The 26,204-nt window shown below is 35.6% G+C and overlaps 1 protein-coding gene across 7 annotated transcripts in view; it reads right to left on the bottom strand.

Annotated features, from left to right (window-relative positions):
* The window catches only part of PPP1R9A (protein phosphatase 1 regulatory subunit 9A), a gene marked incomplete at both ends in the record, with an annotated part of 289,674 nt that overhangs the window by 89,932 nt on the left and 173,538 nt on the right, over window positions 1-26,204 (bottom strand). For all 7 annotated transcript variants that reach the window (XM_080701326.1, XM_080701327.1, XM_080701328.1 and 4 more), the window contains 2 exons: window positions 14,805-14,909; window positions 24,823-24,943. In XM_080701326.1, coding sequence (XP_080557452.1) covers window positions 14,805-14,909; window positions 24,823-24,943 — 226 coding nt within the window. The remainder of the gene's footprint in view (window positions 1-14,804; window positions 14,910-24,822; window positions 24,944-26,204) is intronic.

Raw genomic sequence — 26,204 nt, 5'->3', positions numbered from 1 at the left:
AAATTACCTTTTTATATGTTAAGTGTTTGGTATATTTTTAAACTACATTTATAAATATGTTCTGTAACATTATATCTACAATCTACCAAATATAAAATCCAGCACTGGATGTCAAATTGTGTGTGTGTGTGTGTGTGTGTGTGTGTGCGCGCGCGCGCGCGTGTGTGCGCGTGTGTGTGTGTGTGTGTGTGGTACTGGGGACTGAATCCAGAAGCATTCTACCTTTGAGCTACACCCCCAGCCCTATTTATTTTTATTTTGAAACAAGGTCTCATTAGGTTAATGAGTCTCTCACTACTAGCTAAGGTTGTCCTCAAACCTGCAATCCTCCTATCTCAGTCTCCCAAGTACTGGGAATAAAAGTATACACCACCATGCCTGGATCTAGAAGGTTAAGTTTAAAGGTCATGGTTAATTATGAATATAGAATATGGGTATGCTTTTATAGTACAACTTAGGGGTTAAAAAGTCTATATAAGAAAAATTGGCTCTGTCTATAAATCCACCAAACTTTAAATACCATTTACTGGATCTCTGACCTTGCAAAAGTTAATATTTCTAAGCCTTGGTTTCTATATTTGTAAAATGAGTGTACCAACTATAATAAATAAATAAATAAATAATCCATAGAAAGCATAACTAGATATCTGGTACTTAAGAATTCTTTTTTTTTCTTTTTTCTTCTCAGCACTGGCGATGGAACCCAGGGGCATTGTAATACCTCTGAGAGGCACCTTCAGTTTTATTTTGAATTCTTTATTTTGAAACAGTGTCTCACTGTGTTGCAAAAGGCCTCACTAAGTAGCTTGGGCTGGTCTGGAACCTTGATTCTCCTATCTTGGCTTCCAGAATGTTGAGATTACAAGCATGTGCCACCATGCCTGGCTTAAGAATTCTTAAAAAATATTTACGGTTGTTTTTTTATCCAGCTAAAGTTAGATGCATTTAAAAGTGCTTACTGTCTCAAATACCTTTTTTGACTATAGTTTTACAAACAGTTTTCTTGTAGGTTAACTATAGAAAAATATAAAAATACTTGGCCTAAAGGGTATTCTGAAGAGTTTAGTTTCAGTTGCCATTGATATATAAAAGTATGAATTGTGCAATTTCTTTAAACTGAATTTTTAAATCCTTCAAATATGTAACAAGTCAGCAACAATCAATTCCTCTAAATGCATTGGCCAAGTCAATGGCTGTTCCTATACAACTATAATTTGATTTCTCCAACTGAAATGATAATACATGTAGTTGAGTCAGCCCCTTGCTAAACTTAGAATATCTTTAAGAGAAAAATATTTTTCTTGCCATTTTCTTTTCTTTGCTTCAACATGCAATGGTGAGATCTTTTTATTTTTATCTATAAAGAATAAGGTAACTGAAACCAAGCTCAAATAGATATTTAAATTAAGAATAGTCTCTAAGCTTACAATTGATAAATAATGGCAATACTAAAACTAAAAACCATTTTGTAACAAAGTGAATTACTCCACTAAGAACAGTCCACTCTCCTTGTCATGCTAAGATCAAATAAAGGCAGATAAATTAGTTATTTCTTTTCATCTATTCTCAAACCAAGTCCATGTATTGTCCTTTGGAGTTTAGATGTCTAGATTATATAAGATTTATTTGATTCATTTATTAAATTCTCTGGTGAGCTGTCAATAAAAACAATAATAAAATTGTATTTACAGTTTGCTAAACTGAAGTCACAAATATTCTACACGTTTGTGTGAATGCTATGTATTCACACGTTTGTATGACTGCTATGTAGATCCTACATGTTTGTGTGAATATTAAGTGAAAAATATGCTAGTTAATGAATTCCTTATTTTTTGGACAAAGGTTTTTCTAATTAAATTGTTATTAGTAAACATGGTACTTAATGTTGAAATTTTAAAATTCTTAATGTAGAATTAAGATAGTGTAAAAATAGCAAAGCTATATAGGACATAGCCATGGATTCTTATATAGTCAATTATTTCATTCAAATATTGTTTAAAAATATTTATTTTATATCAAGAACTGAATGCTATATTTTATAAAACAAAAGGAAAAACAGATGCATAGAAGTGACACTTGAACATGGTTCCCTTATGAGCTGCGAGTTTCAAAGATTTTTGTAAAAAGTATCTCATTCTTTCATGATGATTACATTGTATCTTGTCTGACAATTCCTGTATACTCAGATTTTCTGATTTTGGTGGTTTTATAAATGGTTAACTTATTTCTACTGAGCAAGTGGTGGTAAAGGTAACTCCAACTACTTTCCCCTTAGATAATAGTAGTCAGGCCTTAAAGTCTTAACACTCAAGCTTTGTGTCCTTTATTTATTATTGCAGACTAATACATTTTTCCTTCCGGTATTAGGAACTAGATTGAGATAACATGCTATATATTTACCATTTACATTTTAATTTACCTCTATGGATTGTTTGCTTTTGAAAGCCAGGCCTGGAATATTTAGGTTTGATCACAAACTATATTACTATGAAATACATTTTCATCTAGCTTAGTACTAATTAAGAATTTTTTCTATGCTACATTTCAATGTTAAAAAAGTAGAATTCCTAAAAAAATTGCCTAACATGTTACTTCAAGAACTACATATCATTTAAGAGATACAAATATAAAAGATATTTTCCAAAAATTCGACAATTTTTTCTAGAAATAACATTTCTCTACATAATAGTTAGCTTTAATGTCTCAGGTTTAAATATTTATGCAAAGAACATAAAAAATGTAATTTTAAAAAAATGTTAATCTGTGTATAATTATACCAGAAAATGTCTCATTAAACAAAAGTCCCTTTATAATTAATTTTTTTAAATCCCCACTGATTTTTATCTTTCTAACACCAACAGTTGTTCGCTATTCTTATATAGTTAAGATAAAAAAGTTCTTTATCCATTCTGAAAATGATAAATGAGGTGAAAGCATCAGGATTTAATACATTTCATGATCTAAAGTAAAAATAGAACAAAAGCTTTCACAGTTAGAAATTATATGCCCAGGTGTGTATCCAAATATAAACAGTGGATATTTAAAATGTAATTATCATTCATTTATATTTTCTTTTACATATTATAACCTATTCCAATCAGAATAAATATTTAAGAATCTCAGATTAACTTCCTATTGTGTGTAACTACAATTGCTATAAAATCCTGACTGCTAGGCGTGATATATGACTCCATATGAAAAAGTAATTAAATCCATATGCTGAGGATAAAAGCACATTGAATGCATGGTTATTGATCATGGGTAGCGGGTACTTTCCAGAAAGCATTTAATGTTTAATGTGAATGACAATGAATAATAAACATATAAATCATTTTTACAGAATTCACTTTTTCAAAAGGTTTACAATTACTACTAAGTCTTCTTTAAATTTTGTTTGTAAGACAAAAGGTTGTAATTTTTATATAGAGAACAAAAAAAAATTACCTCTCATCATCTTTGACAGGATTTCCTAAACATTCAGGGTTTTTCAGGGTTCCTCTTAAGTTGGGTATGCAACATTAAACAAATTATACTTTAGTATAACATTAATCTACCTACCAATCAACCATCTGTCTGACCAATCAACCAATTTTCCATCTGTCCCCCTACCTAGTTGCTGAGTGCTGTGATTGGCAGCCTCTGATATAGACCCAAACGATCCCTGACTCTTGGTATCCATGAGTTGTATAATTCTCCTTGCATGTGCCTGAATGTGAGGAACCACTTTTATCAAATAAAATATAGTAGAACCAATAGGATGACACATTAGATATTAGATTATAAACAGACGGCAGCTTCCCTCGTGTGCCCTCTCTGATGACTCCCTGGAGAAGCTGGTTCCCATTTTGTGAGGCATCCCTGTAGGGAAGCCTGCAGGAAATAGCTTGGAAGAAGATCACAAAAAAACATAAGATAAGAAAAATTTGCTGTTACAGGTCATTAAATTTTGAGATAATTTATACATTAATTAAGGGGTGCCCAAACTATATGAAGGTCCTATGTATTGCTGTAAACTCAAGAAAACACGAGTTCTTAAAATTACTTTGCAAATCATGTTTGAATAAGGAAAAAAGGTCCAGGTGCTGAAGATTTTTTTTGTGTGGTAAAAAAATAAATAATAATAAAGTGTTTTCAAGGCCAGGCATGGTGGCGCATGCTTGTAATCCCCGCGCTTGGGAGGCGAAGACAGGAGGATTGCTCAGGTTCGAAGTCAGCCGCTCTGGCTTAAGAGACCCTGTTTCCAAACAAAAATATAAAATAGGTCTGGGAGTGTAGCCCGGAGGTAGAAGGGCTTCCAGGAACCCCAATACCACAAAAAAATAAAATAAAATAATAAAGTGTTTTCAAAATAACAGTGTACAACAGTGTGAAAATGTATAGGCTGCTAAGAAAATTCAGTTTGATTACATCTGCCTTTGTTAAGGAGACTAATCCTCCTTTCCACATCACCAACACCATTAATAGTAATTGGCATGGTACTTTTAAAAATTAACCATAGCCATTATCACACACTCTAAAATTCAGTTTTATTGAGGTCAAATTTATACAATAAATTGGTGGGGAGCTGACCAAGTGCTGTGTGCATGTATGTCCAGGTAACTCTGAACTTTTTTATGATGTGTGATAAAAGAGCAATAAGTATACACTTAAAAAATTTATACAAGCCGGGCGTGGTGATACACACTTGTAATCCCAGTATTTGGGAGGCTGAGTCAGGAGGATCACAGGTTCACAGCCAACCTCAGCTACTTAGTCAGGCCCTCTGCAACTTAGTGCAACCCTGTTTCAAAATAAAGAATAATAAAAAAAAAACAAAAACAAAATAAAGAATAAAAAATAGGGCTGGGGATATAGCTCAGAGATGGAATGCCTCTGGGTTGAATCCTTAGTTTTATTTTTAAAAATTATACAACAAATCTGAGCAAATTTAAGTTGTATAATCTCATACTTTTGGTAACTGCATATAGAGTTGTATAACAAACACAATGACTACAATATAGAACATTTTTATCACCTTAAACATGTCCCTCCCTTTTTGCAGGCAATCTCCCCCTCCCTCCATCTATAGTTCTGGGCAGTCACAGATCTGCTTTTGGTCACTACAGTTCTGCATTTTCTAGAATGTTATATAAATGGAATCAAGCTGTATAATGGCTTTTGCATCTAGCTTCTTTTATTGAGTACAATGGTTTTGAGAGTCATACAAGGTGTTGCTTATATGGGTAGTTTGTTCCTTTGAACTTCTGAAAAGTATTTCATTGTATGGGATATAATACAATTTGTGTGCCCAATTATCACAACTGTTAAAGAACGGTTCAGTTGTTTCCAGTTTTTTAGCTATTATGACTAAAGCTCTTCTGAACATACAAGTTTGAGTCTTTGCATAGATATGTATTTTATTCACTGTTAAGTAAATAGAATTGCCAGCTGGTGTGATAAATATATGTTCATAAGAGTCCATCCAAGTGTCCTACAAAGTGACAGTGTTACTTTGTATTTCCATCAGCAATGAATCCATGTTATGGTTGTTCCTCACTGCTTGTCAATACATAAAATTACCATTTTTTGAAAGTTCAGTCTTTCTGGCAGTTTTACAGTAGTACCTCATTGTGAATTTCATGATAAGTACCGTGGAACAGCATTTCATGTGCTTAACTATATACTTTCTTAGGTGAAGTTTCTCTTTAAGTGATCTGTACATCTTTAATAGTACTGACTAAAAACCTTATTCAAAGCTACTATACCAACTGAATTGTAAAAGTTCTTTAGATCTTCTATGCAGTTCCTTTATCAGAAAACTTTTATAAATACTCATTTTGTGACTTGCTTTTTCATTTTCTTAAGAGTATTTTAAATGAGTGTTTAAATTTTTAATAGTTTAATTTACCATTATTTTCTCTTATACTTCTTGCTTCTGTCCTAAAAAAAACTTTTGTTTAATGAAAGATCATAAAGATTCTTTTTACTATTTTCTAGAGATCTTAGGGTTTTAGCTGCCTGCATTTAAGTCTGTGATCAACTTGACTTATGCTGTGAGATGAGGGTCAAAGGTTTTTTGGTTTTGTTTTTGTTCTGTTTTGGTTTTAATGAGGGAATCCAATTTTCCCAGCACCATTTGTTGAGAAGACTAATTTCCTCCCTTGACTTACCTTGTGCTTTTGTGAAAACCCCGCTTCTTTATATCTTGGGAGGTCTCTCTTGTAACTCTATTCTGTTTCACTAATCCATACTACTAACCTTATGCCTAACCCAGACTGCCTTGATTAGTATAGCTCTCAGGCAGTAGAAGTCCTCCAATTCTGCTCTCTTTAAAGAACAGTGATTTCTACAAAATTCACTTTGATTTCCATTGAGGTTATGTTTAAGGTACAGATTACTTTAGGAAAAGCTGAATCTTAACAATATCAAGTTGTCTGATGCATGAGCATGGTCTCACTTATTTAAGTTGTCTATTTTTTCTTAGTGGTAATATGTTGATTAAGTACAGAAACTGAATAGAACTGGTAAGGCATATATTTGCAGCATTCTTGACACTAGGAGGAAAACAACATGGCCTTTCATCATTCAGTGTGATATTGGCTGCTGGCTTTATTTAGATGCTATTTATCACATTGAGATGGGTACACTTCTATTTCAAGCTTCTTGAGAGTTTTGTTTGTTTTAAAGCTACATTTGTAAAGGTGAGCAAATATTTTTTATTTTGAAAGATGATTTTTAATATTATAGCAATTTATCCAAAATTAACAATGATAATCTCACGTACCAGATTCATTTGTCTGATATCAAACTTTTGATCACTTAGAGATAACATTTCAGTATTTCTTTTTGCTTTCTTTCTTACCAGAGAATATTTTTTTTCTTTTTCTTAAGGTGAAACTATCATACATTTTTTTCCAGAAAAAAATCTATCCTGACATGAAATATGAACTCTAAATACCCAAAACAATCTCAAAAAAGAACAAAGCTAGAATATGTACATTTTCTGATTTCAAACCTTATAGAGCTACATTAATTGAAACAGTGTAGTACTGCTATAAAGGCAGATATATAAACCAATGGAGTAAAATAAAAAGCCTAGAAATAAATTCTTCCATATATGATCAAGTTATTTTTGACAAAGTTTCCAAGAACATTTGGTGAAGGAAATAATGATCCTTTCACTAAATATTGTTGAAAAATAATAATTACACGAAAAAGAATAAAGTTGGACCCTTACCTAACACCATAAACAAATATTAACTCAAAATAGATAAATGACCTAAATGTAAATCTAAAGATTATGAACTTTTAGAAGAAAACCTGGGTCATAACACTTCACAACATTGAAATTGGCAGTGATTTCTTGGGTATGATTTCAAAGGTACAGGCAACAACAGAATAAACAAACTTCCTAAAAAATAAAATATTGTACATCCAAAGATAATGTAAACAGAGTTAAAAGTTACTGATAGAATGGGATAAAATATTTCCAAATGCTATATCTGAAGGTATATTAATATTCCAAATAGAAATCCTAAAAATTAGCAACAATAAAAGCAAACAATACAATTTAGAAATAGGTAAAAGACTAAAATAAATAATAAATCTCCAAAGATTTTAACCAATAAACATATGAATATATTCTTCTTTGCTTAGTTGTCTGCTGGATAGAAAATCTTGTTTCTCTGGTTCTGGTGTGTATTACCTATGTCTTCTTTGTAGTTAATCTCTTTGAGTATTTTTTCTAGTGCTGGTTTTGAAGACATAAATTCCTTCAGTTTCTGTTTGTCATGGAAGCTTCTTATTTTTCCATCTAATTTGATAGAAAGTTGTGCTGGGTAGGAAATTTTTGGCTGGAAGTTGTTTTCTTTCAGAGTTTGGAATATGTTACTCCATGCCCTTCTGGCTTTCATGACTTGGTTTGGGAAGTCTGGAGTGATTCTAATTGGTTTGCCTCTAAATGTCACTTGGCCTTTTGTTTTTGTTGCCTTTAAGATTTTCTGCTTGGCTTCCACATTGGTCATTTTGACAATTATGTGGCGTGGGGATCCTCTTCTCTGATCCTGTCTAAAGGGAGTTCTATACATTTCCTGGACCTGTGCTTTGACTTCTTGCTCTATGTTTGGAAAATTTTCTGCTATTATTTCTTTGAAGATATTATTGATCCTTTTTGTTTCACCTTCTTTTCCTTTCTCTATCCCGATTATTCTTAGGTTAGCTCTCTTAAAATGGGCCCATATTTCTTCAATGTCAGATTCCTCCTGTCTGATTTTTTTTTCTAATTTATAAATTATGCATTTGTTTTTGGAGTGATCCTCTTCTAGGAGCGAGATTCTATTCTCCATGCAGTCTAATTGATTGTTTATACTTTGAACTGAGGCCTTTACCTCAATGATTGCATCCTTAATGTATTTTAGACTCTCTCTAAATTCTTTTTGAAGGTCCTGGATTATTTCGACAGTTATATTCTTGATTTGATCTTCTGGAGATCTCTGAATTTCTGTGTTAACCAGTTCTGATGTTGTGGGGTTGTGGGCATTCATTGCTCTATTGTTGTTCCTCTTTCCCATGATTTCAGAAGTTTGTGCCTTCCCTGGATCACTACGACTTCACTTAGGGTGCTCTGTATCTCGAGTCTGTGGTAATCTCAGCTACCACTACTCTTTTACTGGGTTATATTGCAAAGTCTCAGACCCAGGGAGTTAATTGAGGCTCTGAGAGACCGTGGTGGTGCCGGGCTGGGTGTTTTCACACGGGGAGCTGAGACCAAGGTGTGGTATCTCTGCCACTGCTACTCCTTCACTGGGTTGGACTGCAAAATCTCAGAACCAGGGAGATTATCAAAGTCCCTGGGCATGCAGTACAGGGATTTCTCCTTTAGGGGCCCCAATTTCACTCACGGTTACTGTGCATATTGATCAGGAGCTGTCCAGGGTGAGGTGAACTCGCTGTAGCTGCTGGCAATATGGCACCGCTGCCACGCCCTCAGTTGTGAGGCTGGAGCTGCTGGCAATATGGTCCTGCTTCCACGCCCTCGGCTGTGAGGCTGGCTTATTTCTTTTCTGGTTTTGAGCTCTGTTCTGAGTCCCTGGAAGGCGTGATGAGCTTGAACACTGGGAGTTTTAAACGTTCTTTGCGCTGAAAGAACTGCTGAATAACACCCAAATGATCCGCATCTGCTCACTTCAGCTCCCTGTTTACCTTTCCTCTCTGGATCCTGGTGCTGTGAGGGAAGATAGTGCTGGCGCCGCCCCGCTGCTGCATTGCAGGCTTGATATCTGGTCTCTGGTTGTTCTTCTAGTCTTTTTTTTCTCTGTCCCTTGTGTTTACATTTTTTTATTTCTCTGTTGATGGTGTTTTCTGGCTATGAAAAGCATTGATTTTGTGGCAATAGAGATCGAGTTTTAGCAGGGCTCGTAAACACTGCTTTTCTCGGTAGCCATCTTCCCAGAAGTCCTTCAAACAGCTTTTTTTTTTTTTTTTTTTTTTTTTTTGGTGGTACTGGGGATTAGACCCAGGGGCCTTCTACCTCTGGGCTACACTCCCAGACCTATTTTATATTTTATTTGGAAACAGGGTCTCTTAAACCAGGTGAGGCTGGCTTTGAACCTGCACGATCCTCCTGTCTCAGGCTCCCAAGCGTGGGATTACAAGCGTGCGCCACCATGCCTGGCTCAATATTTTTTAACCTACCTATTTCTACTCAGTCCTTTTCTTACTTCCTTGAATATTTTAAATCTAGTTATAATAACTTTTAATGTTGCCACATACTAATTTATCAATTCTAGTATTTTAGAGATATTTCCTCATTAACTTTTCTGCTAACCATATTCTCCAACTTACTGGCATGCCTTGCAATTCTTGTTTTGATGCCAGACATTGAAGAATTTTTTGTATCCCAATAAATAACCTGTAATATTGCTCTGGGACAATTAGGTTATTTGGAAACAGAGTCTTCCAAGGTTTGTTTCTAGGCCACTACATATGGGATCAAAGCTGCATTTAGTTTACTGATAACCTGTTTTGTGTTATTTTTGGTACTGAAGGTTGAACCCAGAGGCATTCTACTTCCGCTATACCACCAGCCCTATTTTATTTTTATGTTTAAACAGGGTCTGGCTAAGTTGTTGAAGCTGGCCTCAAACCTGTTATCACCTTGTCTTAGCCTCTCAAGTATTAGGATTATAGGTGTGTACAACCATGCCCAGCTTAAACTGTATTATTTTTTTACAATCCTCTCTTTAGTTTATCTACCTTCATTCATATTTAACTCTATGCATCAAGAAGAAGCTGATTGGCAACTTCAACCTTCTACCTTGAAATCTCCTGAATTAAAAGGCCAATGAGAGCCAGGCATGGTGGTGCACACTTGCAATCCCAGCATTTGGGAGGCTGAGACAGAAGAATTCACTATTCACGGACAACCTCAGCTACTTAGGGAGGCCTTCTGCAACTTAGTGAGACTCTGCTTCCAGAAACTAAACAATAAAAAAATAGGGCTGGAGATGTATCTCAGAGGTGGAATACCCCTGTGTTTCATCCCCCACTACCACAAAAAAATTAAAAAATAAATATAAAAAAATCAAAATACGCTGGGCGTAGTGGCGCACGCTTGTAATCCCCACGCTTGGGAGGCGGAGACAGGAGGATCGCACAGGTTCGAAGCCAGCCGCACTGGCTCAAGAGACCCTGTTTCCAAATAAAAATATAAAATAGGTCTGGGAATGTAGCCCAGAGGTAGAAGGACTTCCAGGAACCCCAGTACCACAAAAAAAGAATAAATAAATAAATAAATATAAATATAACAGGCCAAATGAGTTTATTAGGTGCACTTCCTAACTTCCACAGTACTGAAGGTGACAGAAGGTGTCGCTAAACTTTCTTTTATTACATAACAAAAACCCCCCTTTCTTCCAGTGTCAATAACATTTTCATTTTTCCTCTTGCAGGCTATCAGGATTCTGTTATCAGTCTCTGAAGTCTTTTTTTCCTTAATATCTCCTAAAAGTCCTTCCAGCCTCAATAACAGTTCCATCCCAAAGCTACTCCCACATTTTCAGGTTTTCCTCACAGCTGCTGCCCAAATTCAGCTACCTGTATAAGTTGTATTTGTTGATACAGATTGCCCCCAAATTTATAAACATCTACTATCTTCATTCTTTCTCTAAGTCAACAATTCAGGGGAGACTTAGCTAGAAGGTTCAAGCATGGTGCTTCTCATGAAAATCAACCATATATGATGTTGACACACTGAGGCTGGAGGTCCTCCGGCCATATGGCTCTGCTATACGTCTTCTGGGTCTTCCTGTGGAAGCAATCCTCAGAGGTTTCTTAACAGGGTGATTAGATTTATCCAGAGATGGCAACCCAAGGACCAAGGTGGAAACCACAATGCCTTTATAACTTAACCTTATAAGTCATAAGGTCATAAGTCATACACTGTAAGTCATAGTTTGTTGCTTGTCCCTTTTTTAATCATCATACAGCCTGGAAAGGAATTAGTATGCAGGGAACAAAAAAGACAGCCAACACCAGGAGGACCAGACCATCAGAGGGTCTTTCCATAAATGCTATGTGTAAAAAACATGGTATTGTCATAGACCCTGACTTGGGGTTTAAATGACATGAACATCATATGAGAAGAACTCAGTCACTACAGAGGTAATTTATGAGCTGAGGCTTGATAAAGAGTAACTGGCCAAGAAGATATCATGTGATACAGAGGAGCCAATAAAGTAAGTTCTAGAATGAGTCAAAATGTATGAGAACCAGTAGTGACACTGTCTAAGAAGAGTATACAATAGATGTCCCAGCTCAAGCTGAGAACTTGAATCCATCCTTCCTCTTTTTTGTTCTGTTTGGGCCTGTTGTGTTAAATGACACCTGCCCACATTGATGAGGTGACCTTTATTCAGCTGATTGATCCAATCAATCCACTAACCTCTATCTAGGCATATCATAGCCCAAACAGTCCCATAATTAGATTTACCTATAAATCTAATTTTTATTTAAAGTGATTCTGATAGGCTGTTATATCTTGCCTTGAAACTACTCATTGACTTATATCTGCTAAAATCATTCATCCGTAGAGGATGTATTTCATAGCTTCCAGCAAGGATCAGTTTCATACTCCAGAAAACTCTGGAGATGAGCACCTGGTCCATCCAGATCAGCTTTAGATTAACTCTTGCTGTTATAGAATGTTATAACACATATATAACAGAAATGTTAAATAATGTACATGTTATATAAAGTATTCACTGCCCTATCCTTTTGACTTTTACTATTCACTATGTTTTATTATATATTTTGGTGTTTCATGATGTAAAGCTAAAAATAAAATGTTTCAAGAGTTGTTCTCAAAGCTTTAATCTTCATAATGGTTGGTAGCATGTGGCTTGCCTAATATAATATGGTTAATAAGTAAGAGTGAAGTTCTGTTCTCATCTACAGATTCTGCATTACATAAAAAATAATTTCAACAGACTCAATCTGTTAGAATCATCAGGTTTACCCTGTTCATGGTTCATTTTTCTTTAAGAATATACTAAAAGATGCATTCGTTGGAGATTCTTAAGATCTAAATTATGTTTGTTGAACTATGTTTAGTCATCAAAAAATTTATCTTAAACTAGAAATTATAAACTCACCAAAAGAAAATAATAGAAAATGATTTGCAAAGATAAAAATCACTTGTATACTTATGTAAAAAAGTAGAAATCTCTAGATATTATCAGATTGATTTAAAGTTATACAAAACTATCTTCTATTTATTTTTTAGATACAGAATTTAGAATTATCTGTTGTCATTTTGCTAACAACGTCTCAGTTTAGACAACTGATTCTATATCTTGTCTTAAGACTGTGTTGATAAGAGGAGAAATATGTTCTGAATTACTTAAGCACTCACAGGTAAAAATAGAGGGTTGGGAGTGTGGCTCATCAGCTGTATGAATTTATACAAATGTCTATATCTCCCTGTGCCTCCATGTCTTCATCTAAAAAAGAAGCACTGTGGTAGTACCTACCAATTATCTTTTCCATCTGTCTTCTTGGCCTCCATAAATGCCTGAGCCAAGTCTCTAAATATACCTATCAATACCTCCCTCCCTCCCTCCCTACTTACCGATCTCTATTGGTTCTGTTTCTCAGGAGAACCTGTGTAATGGATGGACCCTGGATTTTAATGGTCAAGGCTGGTCATATAATGTCCATGTAGTGGAAATATACCTATATGGCTAGATCACTATGAGGGATCCCTACTACACACAGACTTTGAACTTCTTGGTAGTAAGGTGCTTCATGTATCTTGAAAAAGGAAGAAAGTGAAATCAGGAAGGCCACATAGGAAGTCATTTGTGATTTGTAATACAAAATTATATGGCCAATGTGGGAAATGGGAAAGTGATAGCTATGATTTCATGCATTACAAACTCATCTACAACTAAGATATGTTCCTGCAAGTTGCATGTGTACTGTATTTATTTTTAAACTTATCATGAAGTCTAAAAGGCAGATTCAAAACAAGTGCTATAAAGACATGGTAAAGTGCTCTCTCAGGAACAGCCAGTGATCTTCAGAAGACCAAGCACATTTACCAAGGAGTCTACCCACAGAGCTCTGAGAGAACATCATATGGATTTTCCTCGATTCTTCCCAGTTACTTTACATACATGTCTCAGGATAGTAGGAGTTACAGAGGCATCAACAAATTGCCTATATGAGTCATGTAGGGTGTATTCTTTAAAGCATCCCTTCTGCATCAAATGGTGCTTTGCTATAGAAAATGTCTAAATTCTGATCTCGTGTTTGCACATTATCAAACATGCTGCAAGGATATTCTAACGTTGCCATCTTTAAAGAAATGTCAGCTCATCAATATTCTCAAAATGTTTGTCAGTTTCATTTTGATGATGAGAACACTAAACTACTTTCATAAATACACACATTAGGGGTATTCTACCTCTGAGCTACAGCCCTAGTCCTAATTTTTATTCTTTATTTTTGAAACAGGGTCTCACTGAGTTGCAAAGGGCCTAAGTAGCTGAGGCTGTCTGTGAACCCTCAATCCTCCTGTCTCAGCCTCCCAAATGCTGGGATTACAAGTGTGTGCTACCACGCCTGGCAAGGGGATATTACTTGGTTCTATACCTCAAAAAAATATCCCATTAATGTGATCCTTCATAGGATTTTGGAAAAGTATAAGATAAAAGCAATGCTTAAAATACATATATACATACATACATGTATCCTATGACTAAATAAAATAGATTTTAAGTTGTGACCTTACTTGAACTACTTTCTACTTTGAACTACAGGACTACTTTCTTACTCCTTTTCAAAACTCTAATTTTTACAACCTCAGGATTGAATGTAAATTTAACATCTGAAAGAATATACCCTCTATCCTGTAAAGTTAGAAAAGTTTATGCTAAGATTGATCCTTTCCAAATCTTTGAAACAATAAGTAGATGTTTAAAATAAACTTAGCCTCAAATCAATCAACCTACCTGTCTAAATAATACTTGTAATTTAATATGTATATAGTCATTCAATTTCAGTTAACTGTATAGCTGGTTTTGTTAAAATGATTTGAGACCTAAATTAATATCTATTAAGACTAGAACTAGAAATTCTATCTTCTTAAAAACTCTTTCTATATTAAAATAAGGCACATTCACATAGCTCAGTAATTAACCATATTTATCCATACAGTTTTAATATGTGGATAAAATTCTGATTGTAATTACATTTATTTATAGGTAAAAGTAACATTCAATAAAACAACGTGACCAAATTTTATCTATGTGAAGCCATATATTTACCTGACATTGCCCTTGGTGTTTCTGAGAACTGTTGCAGCAAAATTCTGTGTGACACCCACCAAGCTGATTCCATCCACCTCCACAATCTGGTCGTTGACTTGTATTCTTCAGAAAAAGAAAAAAAATTATCCACAATTAATTTATCTGGTTATGCACTATCAGTCCCAATAAATGAGTTGACATATGCTTAATTTTTAAGATATGTTTATTGATCCAAAACTTTTTTAATGTATTTATTTACTTATTTTTGTAGTACTGGGGATTGAACCCAGGGGCATTCTACCTCTGAGGTATACCCTCAGCCCTATATTGATTTTTTATTTTGAAACAAGGTCTCACTTTTTAAGTTGCTGAGGCTGGCTACAAATCTGCAGTCCTTCTGTCTTAGCCTCCCAAATACTGGGATTATAAGTGTGTACTACTATAACCTGTTCCAAAACTCATTTTTTATATAAAATCCTCAGATTGTAATCAAATTCTTAATTCTTTTTAAAAACCACTTTGAAAAATAAAAATAAGTATTACTAAATGAAGAGATTCAGCTTATCAAACATCCACAGTCCCACCACAGTCGTTGAAAACTACAAGTGTATGACATATTTTTCTTTTACTTTATAAATAAAAACATATTAAATCTACCTGAAATACCCTTTGAGGTATTACCTAGTGCCTAATCACACTTCTCTCCAAGAAAAAACCATCAAGAATCACAGGGAGTCTTTTTCTACTCAAGTTATATGTAATATGTACATATATGTACTTACACATACACACAAGTTTTTTGATATAAATATTGTACTAATAAGGTTTAGTATATAATAATTGTAAAAATTATATAAATTTTTCCTATTTATTTATTTATTTGGTGGTATTGGGGTTCCTGGAAACCCTTCTACCTCTGGGGCTACACTCCCAGACCCATTTGATAGTTTTAATTGGAAACAGAGTCTCTTAAGCCAGCAAGGCTGGCTTCGAAACAGCACTATCCTCCTGTATCTACCCCCCAAGTGCAGGGATTACAAGCGTGCACCACCACGCCCAGCAAAATTTATATAAATTTTATAGATGCCATTTTTTATTCCTTATAATTTCATTATTTCAAACATGAAAAAATGTAGAGAAGAATCTGACCATTTTATATCCCATTAGGATGTATGACTACAACGCACCAATTAAATTTTTTAAAGAATTTGATAACAAACACTATGTATCCAACACCCAAATTCATCACATTTCAACAATGTGAAATGTTTAAATCATATTTTTCTAACAAAACACATTACAGGAAAGTTGAAGTCCCTTTATTACTGTCTCTAATTTTATTTCCTTAATTGCTTCCACCACAGTCAGCACCATGCTAATTTTTGTGTTTTAGCGTTCTATTTAATATTGAAGTATAAATAATATGCACACATGAAAAGGCATAATGCATATACTTTGTATATTTTAAAAATTATGAAGTATGTCTCTTTTTTGCAAATTAGCTTTCTTTGCATAACATTATATTGAGATTTGCTTCTGGCTACTATAAATGTAATTCTAGCTAACTGCATTTAACAACTACATACTATTCTCTCTTATAAATATATCTATTATTTTGTAGCAAGGTAATTATATTATTTTTAATTTTAGCTGTTATAAATAATATTGTAATAGCCTATTTCACACTTGTCTCCTTACAAACCTATATGAGTTTCTCCAAGATACATACCTATAAATGAATTTTCTGAGAGTACAGATATTTCCAACCATATTAGGAATTAACAAACATCTGCAACCCCAGAAATACTTGGTATGTACAAATCCCTTAAGTACTGTCAATCATACATGTGAAGAATAGTTCCCGCTTTCCATCTAACTACGCTGTGCTATTCCAAATTACTCTGGATTTTTTGTATGTGCGGATTATTTGCTTACTTTTGCAGTACTGAGAATTGTACCCAGAGCCTCACAAACTAGGCAAGCACTCTACCACCAAGCTACATCCCAGCCCAAATATCTAGTTCCCCAAATGCTCTTTGAACCACATTTATTATGTCACTAGTTTCCTAATTAAGAAAGTCACTGATGAATTTTTACTTTATACTCATAAGTCAAAGTTTTTTTAGTATCAGTCAAAATATACTAACTATCATAGTTCTGGATGACCCACTGAGATGGTCAAGTAGTAGACTCACAAAGCCAGGAAATTGTGTCACTACGAAAATGCACTTCGAGAGCTATATAAGCCAGGTACTTCTTTTTGTCATCAGCGTAATATTCAAATGGCAATCCATTGTTTTTTTTGTTTTGTTTTTGTTTTCTTTTTTTTGCTACCAGTCAGGTACAGTAAAAGTTCTGTTGCCACTGTGGCTGTTTCTGTCTAATTTTGTGCTTTTCCTTTTTCTAGTTCTTTGCTGTTTCGGCTCTGGATGTAGTTGGCACTAGATGCTGCTGATGCTGACTGGTGATGACTCTAACGAGCAGCAGCAGTATATTTGGGAGCATATCTTTATAATCCAATATGGAGATTGCAGTAATAGACATCTATCACTCCCACGTGAGAGGTAAAAAAAAACCCTTGAGATGCTACCTTTCTCATTCTCTACTTATGAGTTCAAATTATTCCACAAAACATTTCATGACTCTCAAAAAAGAAACCAGCCCTCACTGAAAATCTTTATTAGTAGGTTTGTATGTTTCTTCAATTATTTAAGCTGTTGCTGAGATTATAAAACTAAAGCTACAAGTTCTCTGCCTTGCTTTATCTGAATGTCATAATTTCTAATTACATGACTAGGATGTATTTCTTAAAAGATACTGATAAAGTTATAAATTCTCTGAAATTAAGAAGCTATGACCTGATTAGTTTATATAGTTTAAGCAATTCACCAAACACTGTAGCATTTAATAAAATTTTAAGTGTACTGGTCATTTAAGGAAACAAATTCTTATAGAATCTCTAAGAAATCAAAAATATTAATGCAATTAAGATAAATTATGATATAAATCAGATTCATTTACTAATTTTGTTCTGAAACATGTAGTTTTGTTTCTCCAGTTTTGTAAAAGTGTGGGTTTTTATTTTCATGAAAAAAGTCACTGTTACAGGTTGTATCTGAAATGTCACCAAAGGCTCAGGTGTTGAAGGCGTGAGAGTCCCAGTCAGCCATGAAAGCTCTGGGACTCTGGGGGAGATGATGGGATCACCAGGGCTCTGACCTCATCAGTGGACCAACCCATGGATGGATTCAAAGCAGGTGGTGCTATCAGGGGAGGTGGAAACCTTAGGTGGAGGGCCCTAGCTGGATGAAGCAGTCATGGGAAGTGCCCTAGAAGGGGATTTCTTGTCACATCCCTTTGCCCCTCCTGTTTGTTGTCCACCCTGAGGTGAGCCACTCTGCTCTACCAGATCCTCCCCACTGTGATGTTCTACCTACCACAGGCCCACAGGCCCACAACAATGGGACCAAGTGACCCGGACTGAAGCCCCAGAACAGCAAGCCCCGGGAAATCTCTTCTCCTACATTGTCTAACTAGCACACACACCAATATGCACTTCCTAAAATCCCCAAAATGATTTACTAAGCTGAAAACCAACAAGAGCCATGCTAACAATATTCATACAAAAAGTGTTCCCATTAATATGATATCTAAGAGTCTTACTTATTTATATTTAAAACCTTGATCACCAATCTCTTAAGCTCCACTTCTTAATTTAAAATATCACAGTTAGTATACTTTTGTGTCATGTTAATCAAAGTGTTAAAAGTATCCTTAATCACTTTAAGAAAACAAAAATAATATGTCTGGCTAAAGAGAATGATACTTGCTAGCAAAATTGATTGCTTATGACAGGTGATTATTATCAAATTCTTCTGTACCAGGGTTGATGAACTACAAGCTAACTAACCAGAATACAAGTTAAAATAAATATGAGTAACTAGGCCTCTGCTAACAGTGCTAGAAAAAAAGTACAGCATTAAGAAAATATATAATTATGTAGGTTACTGGATTGATTTTTGTTTTTCATGAAAATGAATAGTAAATGAAAAGGTTATTCACTATTCCAGAATATAAAAGAACATACTCAAGATCAAAACTTGAATGTGTTCCTCAAGGTGAGGGAGGTTCAAAGAAGCAAATTTTATTTGCTTTGGTTTTAATATCTTCTACTAAAAGACCATAAAATGGGCTACAAATTTGACAAAATTTATTCAATGTTGATTTATTCATATTATAATTTGAAGAATATATGAACCTTTATTGACAAATATTAATACAAAAGTTGAATCTTTTTGTTGTTGCTCTTAAGCAGTTAATTTGGCAGGCCTGGGTGGAGAGCCTTGCATGTGCATAGGGAAAGTACTGGTCCTGTCTTGGAGGTGACGTGTGCTCTTGCTGGCCCTGCGGGACTCAGTGGGGCCACACCAACTTGAAGTCACAGAACTGCATGTGTGTGGGCCTGCTGCACTTGCTGGCCAGTCTCCTCCACATTCATGATGGGGATGAAGTGGGTCCTGGCCTGGTGCACAGTACTAACACCTCAGTAGCCCTGGCTGACAGCCGATGGCGTTCAGGTCCTCTCCTTCCCAGAACATGCTGTAGATGCTGCTGTTGGGCTCCTGATGAGGCCAGATGTGAAGGTCTTCACCTGCACAGGGGATCTTCTCCAACACCTGCCCACAGTACACAATCCCCCCAAGATTGCTTCATCGTTTATAGCTAAGAAACCAACACAGGGCTTGATGATAAACTGTAGGTGCAAAGTGGCATTTGGTCGAGTGATGGCATAGGGCATTTGGGGTGGGCGGCAGCATCCCCCACCACGCACTCAGGGAAATCCCTCACAGTTGCAACCACTAATAAAAACCAAAAGTAGACTTTGATAACTTCTCTATTAAAAAAACAATGGGTCTACAAGTCTTTAGTATTCTCTTAATAAAGAATTTTAAGAGATTCTTACTTTTCACCAGAATACTTTGGTGAGATTATTGTATGTCCTGTTTATTGATTTTATTACTTCCTTGGTTAATGTAAAAAGTGAAAACAAACCTTTTAAAATACTAGCACTTCCCTACTGTTTTATTACCCCTTTTTCTACTTTTTTTTTTTTTTGTGTGTGTGGTACTGGGGGTGGAATCCAGGGGCATTCTACCTTTGAACTACACCCCTAGCCCTATTTTTTATTCTTTATTTTTGAAACAGGGTCTCATGAAATTGCAGAGGGTCTCACTAAGTAGCTGTCCGTGAACCGCGAACCTCTGGTCTCAGCCTCCCGAATGCTGGGATTACAAGCATGTGCCATCATGCCCGGCTTTTTTTATGTTTCAAAAATAAATAAGCTTTATGTTTGGACCAGTTTTATGTTCACAACAAACTGCATAGAAAGTGTGTTTTTCTACAGAAGCTTTCTCCACACAAGCACAACTCCTCCACTAGCAACATCCTGCTCCCAATGGTCCATGTGTTAGACACATGATTATTATCAAAGAGTAGTGTACATAGGAGGCTACTTTCAGTGTTATACACCATATGGATTTTGATGACTACATGGGGACATGTATCCAACACTGTAGTGTCATACCAAAAGGTTCCAGAGGCTCAACTCAGCTGTGCTCTGCCTGTTCGGCCCTCTCCTGTCTAATCCTGGCAGCTAATAATCTAGTTATTGTTTCTATAGTTTTGCCTTTGTCAGAAGTCATACAAGAGGAATAACATAGCATGTGGCCTTTTCAGTTGACTTCCTTCACTTATTAATATGCTTTTAAGGTTCCTTCATGACTTTTAATGTTTAATAAGTCATTTCTTTTAAGCATTAAAAATATACCATTGACCAGATGGAGTAAAATTTATTTATCCATTCTCTTACTGAAATATATTTTGGTTGTTTGTAAATTGTGGCAACTATGAACAAAGTGGATATAAACATCTGTGTGTGGATTTTTGAATAGACACATTTTCAGATGGCTCATATGGTAAGAATGCAGGCCAGAAACACTGAAACTTTTCCAAGGTGCCTGTAGCATTTTGCATTCCAAACAACACGAGTTCTGGCTGCTGCACATTCTTCCAACACTTGGTGCTGTCCATTCTTTCAGATGGGGGCTCCTGTAACAGGTGCATGATGGTCTCGCATCATCGCTTTATCTGACAATTCCCTAACAGCACATTTTGAACATCTTTAGATATGCTTACTTGCGTTCTATATACCTTCTTTGGCGAAGTGTTTGTTGTTTGGGCCTTCTGTTTATTTTTAATCCGATTTTCATTTTCTTATAGTTGAACTTTAAGACATCTTCGTATGTTTTCAGTCAGTTTTATCTGTTTTATAATTTTCAAATACTTTCCCCCAGTCTATGGTTTGTCTTTTCAGTCTATTGGCAATATTCTTCCCAAAGCAGAACTTTTTTTAAATTTAAAAGTTCAGCTTATCAATTCCTCCTTTCATGCATTTTGGTTTTGGTGTTGGATATCAAACAAGTTATCACTGTGCTCAAGCTTACCAAGATAGTCTTCTGTGTCATTACAAAGGGTTTTGCACTTTTTTGTCTTACATTTAGGTCTATGATCCCTCTTGGCTTAATTTCTGTAAGAGGTATAAAGACCATATGTGGATTCTTTTTTTGGCATGGGATATCCAGTTGACCCCACAGCATTTACTAAAGCCTTTTCCTCCACTGCTTTGCCTCTGCTCCTGTGTCAAAGGTCAGCTGAGTATATGTATGTGAGTTGATTTCTGGGCTCCATTCTCTTCCATTGTCTATTTTCTGTTCTTCTGCTAACACAGCATTGTCTCAATGACTAAAGCTTTAAGTAAAATACAAGGTCAGGTATGTCACTCCTCAAACTTTGGTCTTATCCTTCAACACTGAGTTGGCTATTCTGGATCTTTTTTCTCTCCATATACACCTTAGAAACAGCTTTTCAATATAAATTTAACATGCTGCAATTTTGACGAGGATTTCACTGAAATTCGGATCTAATAGAGAAGACCTCATATCCTGACAACACTGAGCTTTCTAACTTGTATTACACAGTCTCGCCACTTACTAGTTCTTCCTTGCTATCTTTAATCGGAGTTTTGTAGTTTTCCTCATATACAATTTTATATTTTGTTAGATTTATACCTAAATATTTAATTATGGGGTGTGATAATTTCGATGATAATATGTTTTAATTTTAAATTTTACTTGCTCATTCCTAGCTAATATATGACTGGAGGTGAATAGCTTTTATATAATAGCCTTGTATCCTGCACACTTGATACAGTTATTTATAAGTTCTAGGAGGTTTTTAAATTAAATCTAGCTGACAGTATTTCTGAATGTATTAGTTCAGAGGATAAAACTCAAATTGCCTCTGCCCACCTCTTATAAAATCCTATAAAAATTGGTGAGAACTGCTTTCAAATTCTGGGGTGGGGGGGAAGGCCTCAATCTTCATATAATTCCTCAGAATATTCAGGATGCTCCAGAGCTGACAAGAAATCTAAAAGGAGCAGGGTGTGATGGCACATGCCTAAAATTTCAGTACACAGGAGGCTGAGACAGGAGAATTATAGGTTTGAGGCCAGCCTCACCAACTTAGAAAGACCCTTTTAAAAAATAAAAATAAAATAGGGCTGGAAGTGTAGCTCAGACATATGAGAATTCTGAGTTCAACCCTCAGCATGTGCATGGAGACACACACACACACACACACACACACACACACACACACACACACAAAGAAAGAGTAAAAAAATCTTATAGAAGAATCCTCTGAACCTAAGTTGATTCTACATGGTCCAGTAGTATAAAAGAGTAACAAATAATAAACAGAAAATTAAAGCAGGGTGCCACACTACTGTAATTACTGCTACTAGTACAACAGCTTCTGTAGGACTGCCTGAGCCTAGGATTTCAAGATTAGCCTGGGTTACATAGTGAGACACCATCGCAAAATGAACAGATGTAACAATGATAATAAATATAAAATTAAATCACTGGATAGAAAAGGTTAGAAAGAAGTGATATACAATATGTATGAGATTCTACACAGTAGTACATACAAAATGTATCCTGAAGACATAATTATAATATCCGATTTCTCTCTTTATACATGCCAAAGCCAAAGCTTCCATCTGCTGGTCATTAAATTAGGATCCCCAAGGTCTGGTTTTCTCGATTGTATTTTGTTTTAGAAATACTATAGATTTGTGTGATGTAGCGAATTATAGGGGATTAATGAAGGACGGAAAACAAAGAGATAGAAGGTGGATGGCAGACTGGACATGGAGAGTTCTGAAAAATATCCCTGCAGAGAGAGAGAGAAAAATCTGAGATAAAGCAAACCCAAACTCCCATTTTACAAGGATACCTAAGAGTTGCAAACAAATAGGGAGAAAGATGAGTTGAGTTTCAAGGCCCCAAATCCTGGTAGAGAGAAAGCAACTCCAAACTTGTAAGTTAAGGAAAGCAATGAAGGTTTAGAAAAAGGATGATGCTCTGAGGGGAAAATGTCTGTCACCACCAATAAGGCAAAACAAATTTACAGGCATGTTCCTGATACCAACTGGGGCTGAGAAAGGATTATCCTATTAAAAGTCCCTGGCGTGTAAGAAACATGTAGTGGTGTACACATGAAGGCTAAGACAGGAGGTTCAAGGCCAGACTCATCAACTTAGCAAGTCCCTCAGCAACTAAGTGAGTCCTTGTTTCAAAATTAAAAATAAACTAGGGTTAGGGGTGTTGCTCAATGGTAGACTGTCCTTTGGTTTAATATCCAGTACCCCCCCAAACCACCCACACACACACACACACACACACACACACACACACACACACACACACACAGTTTGTGGTATGTAAAATAGCAAATTTAAATTAACAATACTAGCGCATGCTTGTAATCCCTGCACTTGGGAGGTGGAGACAGGAGGATCGCACTGGTTCGAAGCCAGCCTCGCTGGCTTAAAAGACCCTGTTTCCAAATAAAAAAAAATATAAAATAGGTCTGGGAGTGTAGCCTGGAGGTAGAAGGGCTTCCAGGAACCCCAGTACCACACAAAAAAAAAAAAAGTAGAGAGGGAGGGAGGGAGGGAGGGAGGGAAGGCAAAGAAGAGGGAGGAAGGAGGAAAGGAGAGAGGAGAGAGAGAGGGAGGAAGAGAGAGAGAGAGAGAGAGAGAGAGAGAGAGAGAGGAGGAGAAGGAGGATGAAGAGGAGGAGGAGGAGGAGGAGGAGGAGGAGGAGGAGGAGGAGGAGGAGGAGGAGGAGGAGGAGGAGGAGAAGAAGAAGAAGAAGAAGAAGAAGAAGAAGAAGAAGAAGAAGAAGAAGAAGAAGAAGAAGAAGAAGAAGAAGAAGAAGAATAGTAGTAGTATACTGCCACACTACTGGCAATTTTAATTATACAGTTGTAGGTGGTACTGAAGAACTCATATAATTGACTGATTGATTGAGGGGATTTGATATCAAGAGCAAGCTACATCTAAGCTACAACCCAAATACATTTTTTTTGAAACAGAGTCTTACTAAGTTGCTGAGGTTGTCCTCAAAGCTATAATCCTCCTGTTTCAGCCTCCCATGTTTCTTGCCACCATGCCTGGCAAGAAACCGTGTTCTTAGGTAGAACTCATTTGGAAAAAACATTTATCTCTATAACTATCATCAGTGCAGAAGTAAAAAGCCTAATCTCCCTTCTGTCATTTTCAAAAGTGCCAGACCTATTACCATTTGTTTCAATATTTCTGAAGGAATACTACATGCCAACCTCCACAGTATCAAGTGTTCTTCAGCTGTGTATGTTCACGTTATGTCCCACTTCTCACTAGGCAGATAAATGGACCCAGCCATCTACTCATTTATGTGCTATTATTAAAGCAGACACTTTGCCTACAAATCAGAGAATGGGTAAAGTGTTCCTACATTTCTTATATCTGAAAAACACTCTGACACTCTTTAATTTAAAAAAAAATCAGAAGAAATAAGATACAAGTGAGAGAAATTCCTAGGAACACTTCCTAGGTTTCAGTCACTAGTGACAGAAGTCAGTCGCTTACCTGCCATCCCGCTGAGCAGCACCACTGTCTGTTACTGTCTTGACAAAAATCCCTAGCTTCTCAAGTCCAGCATCTGCTCCAACGCCCATCCCAATGATACTTATTCCAAGGCCATCTTCATCTATGAAAAAGAAAAATAATGAACAAACCTAGGTTTACACTGGTCCAGCTGTTATAATTAGCTGGTGAAGCCCATTCGCTGCTTCTAATTTTGTTCATTATGAACAGGACATGTGATATGCTAGCCTTGAAAGAATCTTTTTCTAAGCTGGGAGTAAGGTTATCAAATAAGATTTCTCAAAGTGCTAGAGCACTGTATCATTTTTCTGCTGCAGTTGGTAGAATCATTTTAGTCCCAGAAAAAGTAATACTTTGGTTATTGAATAGTCAGTCTACCTTAAGACACTGGCTCTCTAAACAGTCATATGAACTACTTTAGGCATAAATACACATATACTTTTAAATAAAATACATGTATTTTTAAATAAATGCGATCCATAAAATATTTGGGAATTTCTTCTACATTCATCTGGTCATCTTTTCTTTTATACTTGTTCAGTCAGGTTAATGAGATGGTATGTGATTTGAGCACTTTCCTCTTTGGTACTATACAGGTACATACTCTTACCAATAGTCACAATATATGCATATATATACATATACACAAATAAACACAGATGTGTATTTAGCTTTTTCTTCCTTCCTTTATGCAAATAAGATTATATATACTCTCTGTAGCTTACTTTTAAAAACTCAATGATATCTCATACATATCAATCTACCTAACTCTAAATCATTTCTACTCCATAAATACCTCATAGATATCAATCTACCTAGCTCTAAATCAAAATTACTGTATAATATTTCGAATTGCTAAAATATCAAATTAAATCATTTGTATACTAACAGGTACTCATCTTTGTTTCCATTTTTCTGGTCCTAGGGCCAATACAGACAAACAGTTGCTGCTTTATAATTTACTTACAAATCATGTGTTTATTCATATTTCTCCATGTCCTTTCTATGAACATATATAGTTTAACACCAATGACATAAGACACTTTATTTGTATAGTACATTTTTTACTAACAGTCAAGGTTATTTTCTGAGAGCCGCAAAGTCTTTGTAATCAGGGTTTATCAGCAGCATTAAAAAATGGTACTGGCTAATCAACAGTAATGGATTTTTTTTTTAAGTAGCCTGGATACTCAACAGAATGCCTAATTCTTTTCAAATGTAAATATCATAGCAGCACTTCTCTGATGAGGACTGGCCTCACTTATTATTACTTGTCACCAACTTCTGCTTTAAGTACAACTCCTGCTCTACACAACTAACACAACCCTACGTCTTTATTCTACATATGTTCATTGGCAAAAGTA

The sequence above is a fragment of the Muscardinus avellanarius genome (assembly GCF_963383645.1).
Source record: "Muscardinus avellanarius genome assembly, chromosome: 9".
NCBI lineage: Eukaryota > Metazoa > Chordata > Mammalia > Rodentia > Gliridae > Muscardinus > Muscardinus avellanarius.
This window is presented reverse-complemented; position numbering and strand designations above follow the sequence as displayed.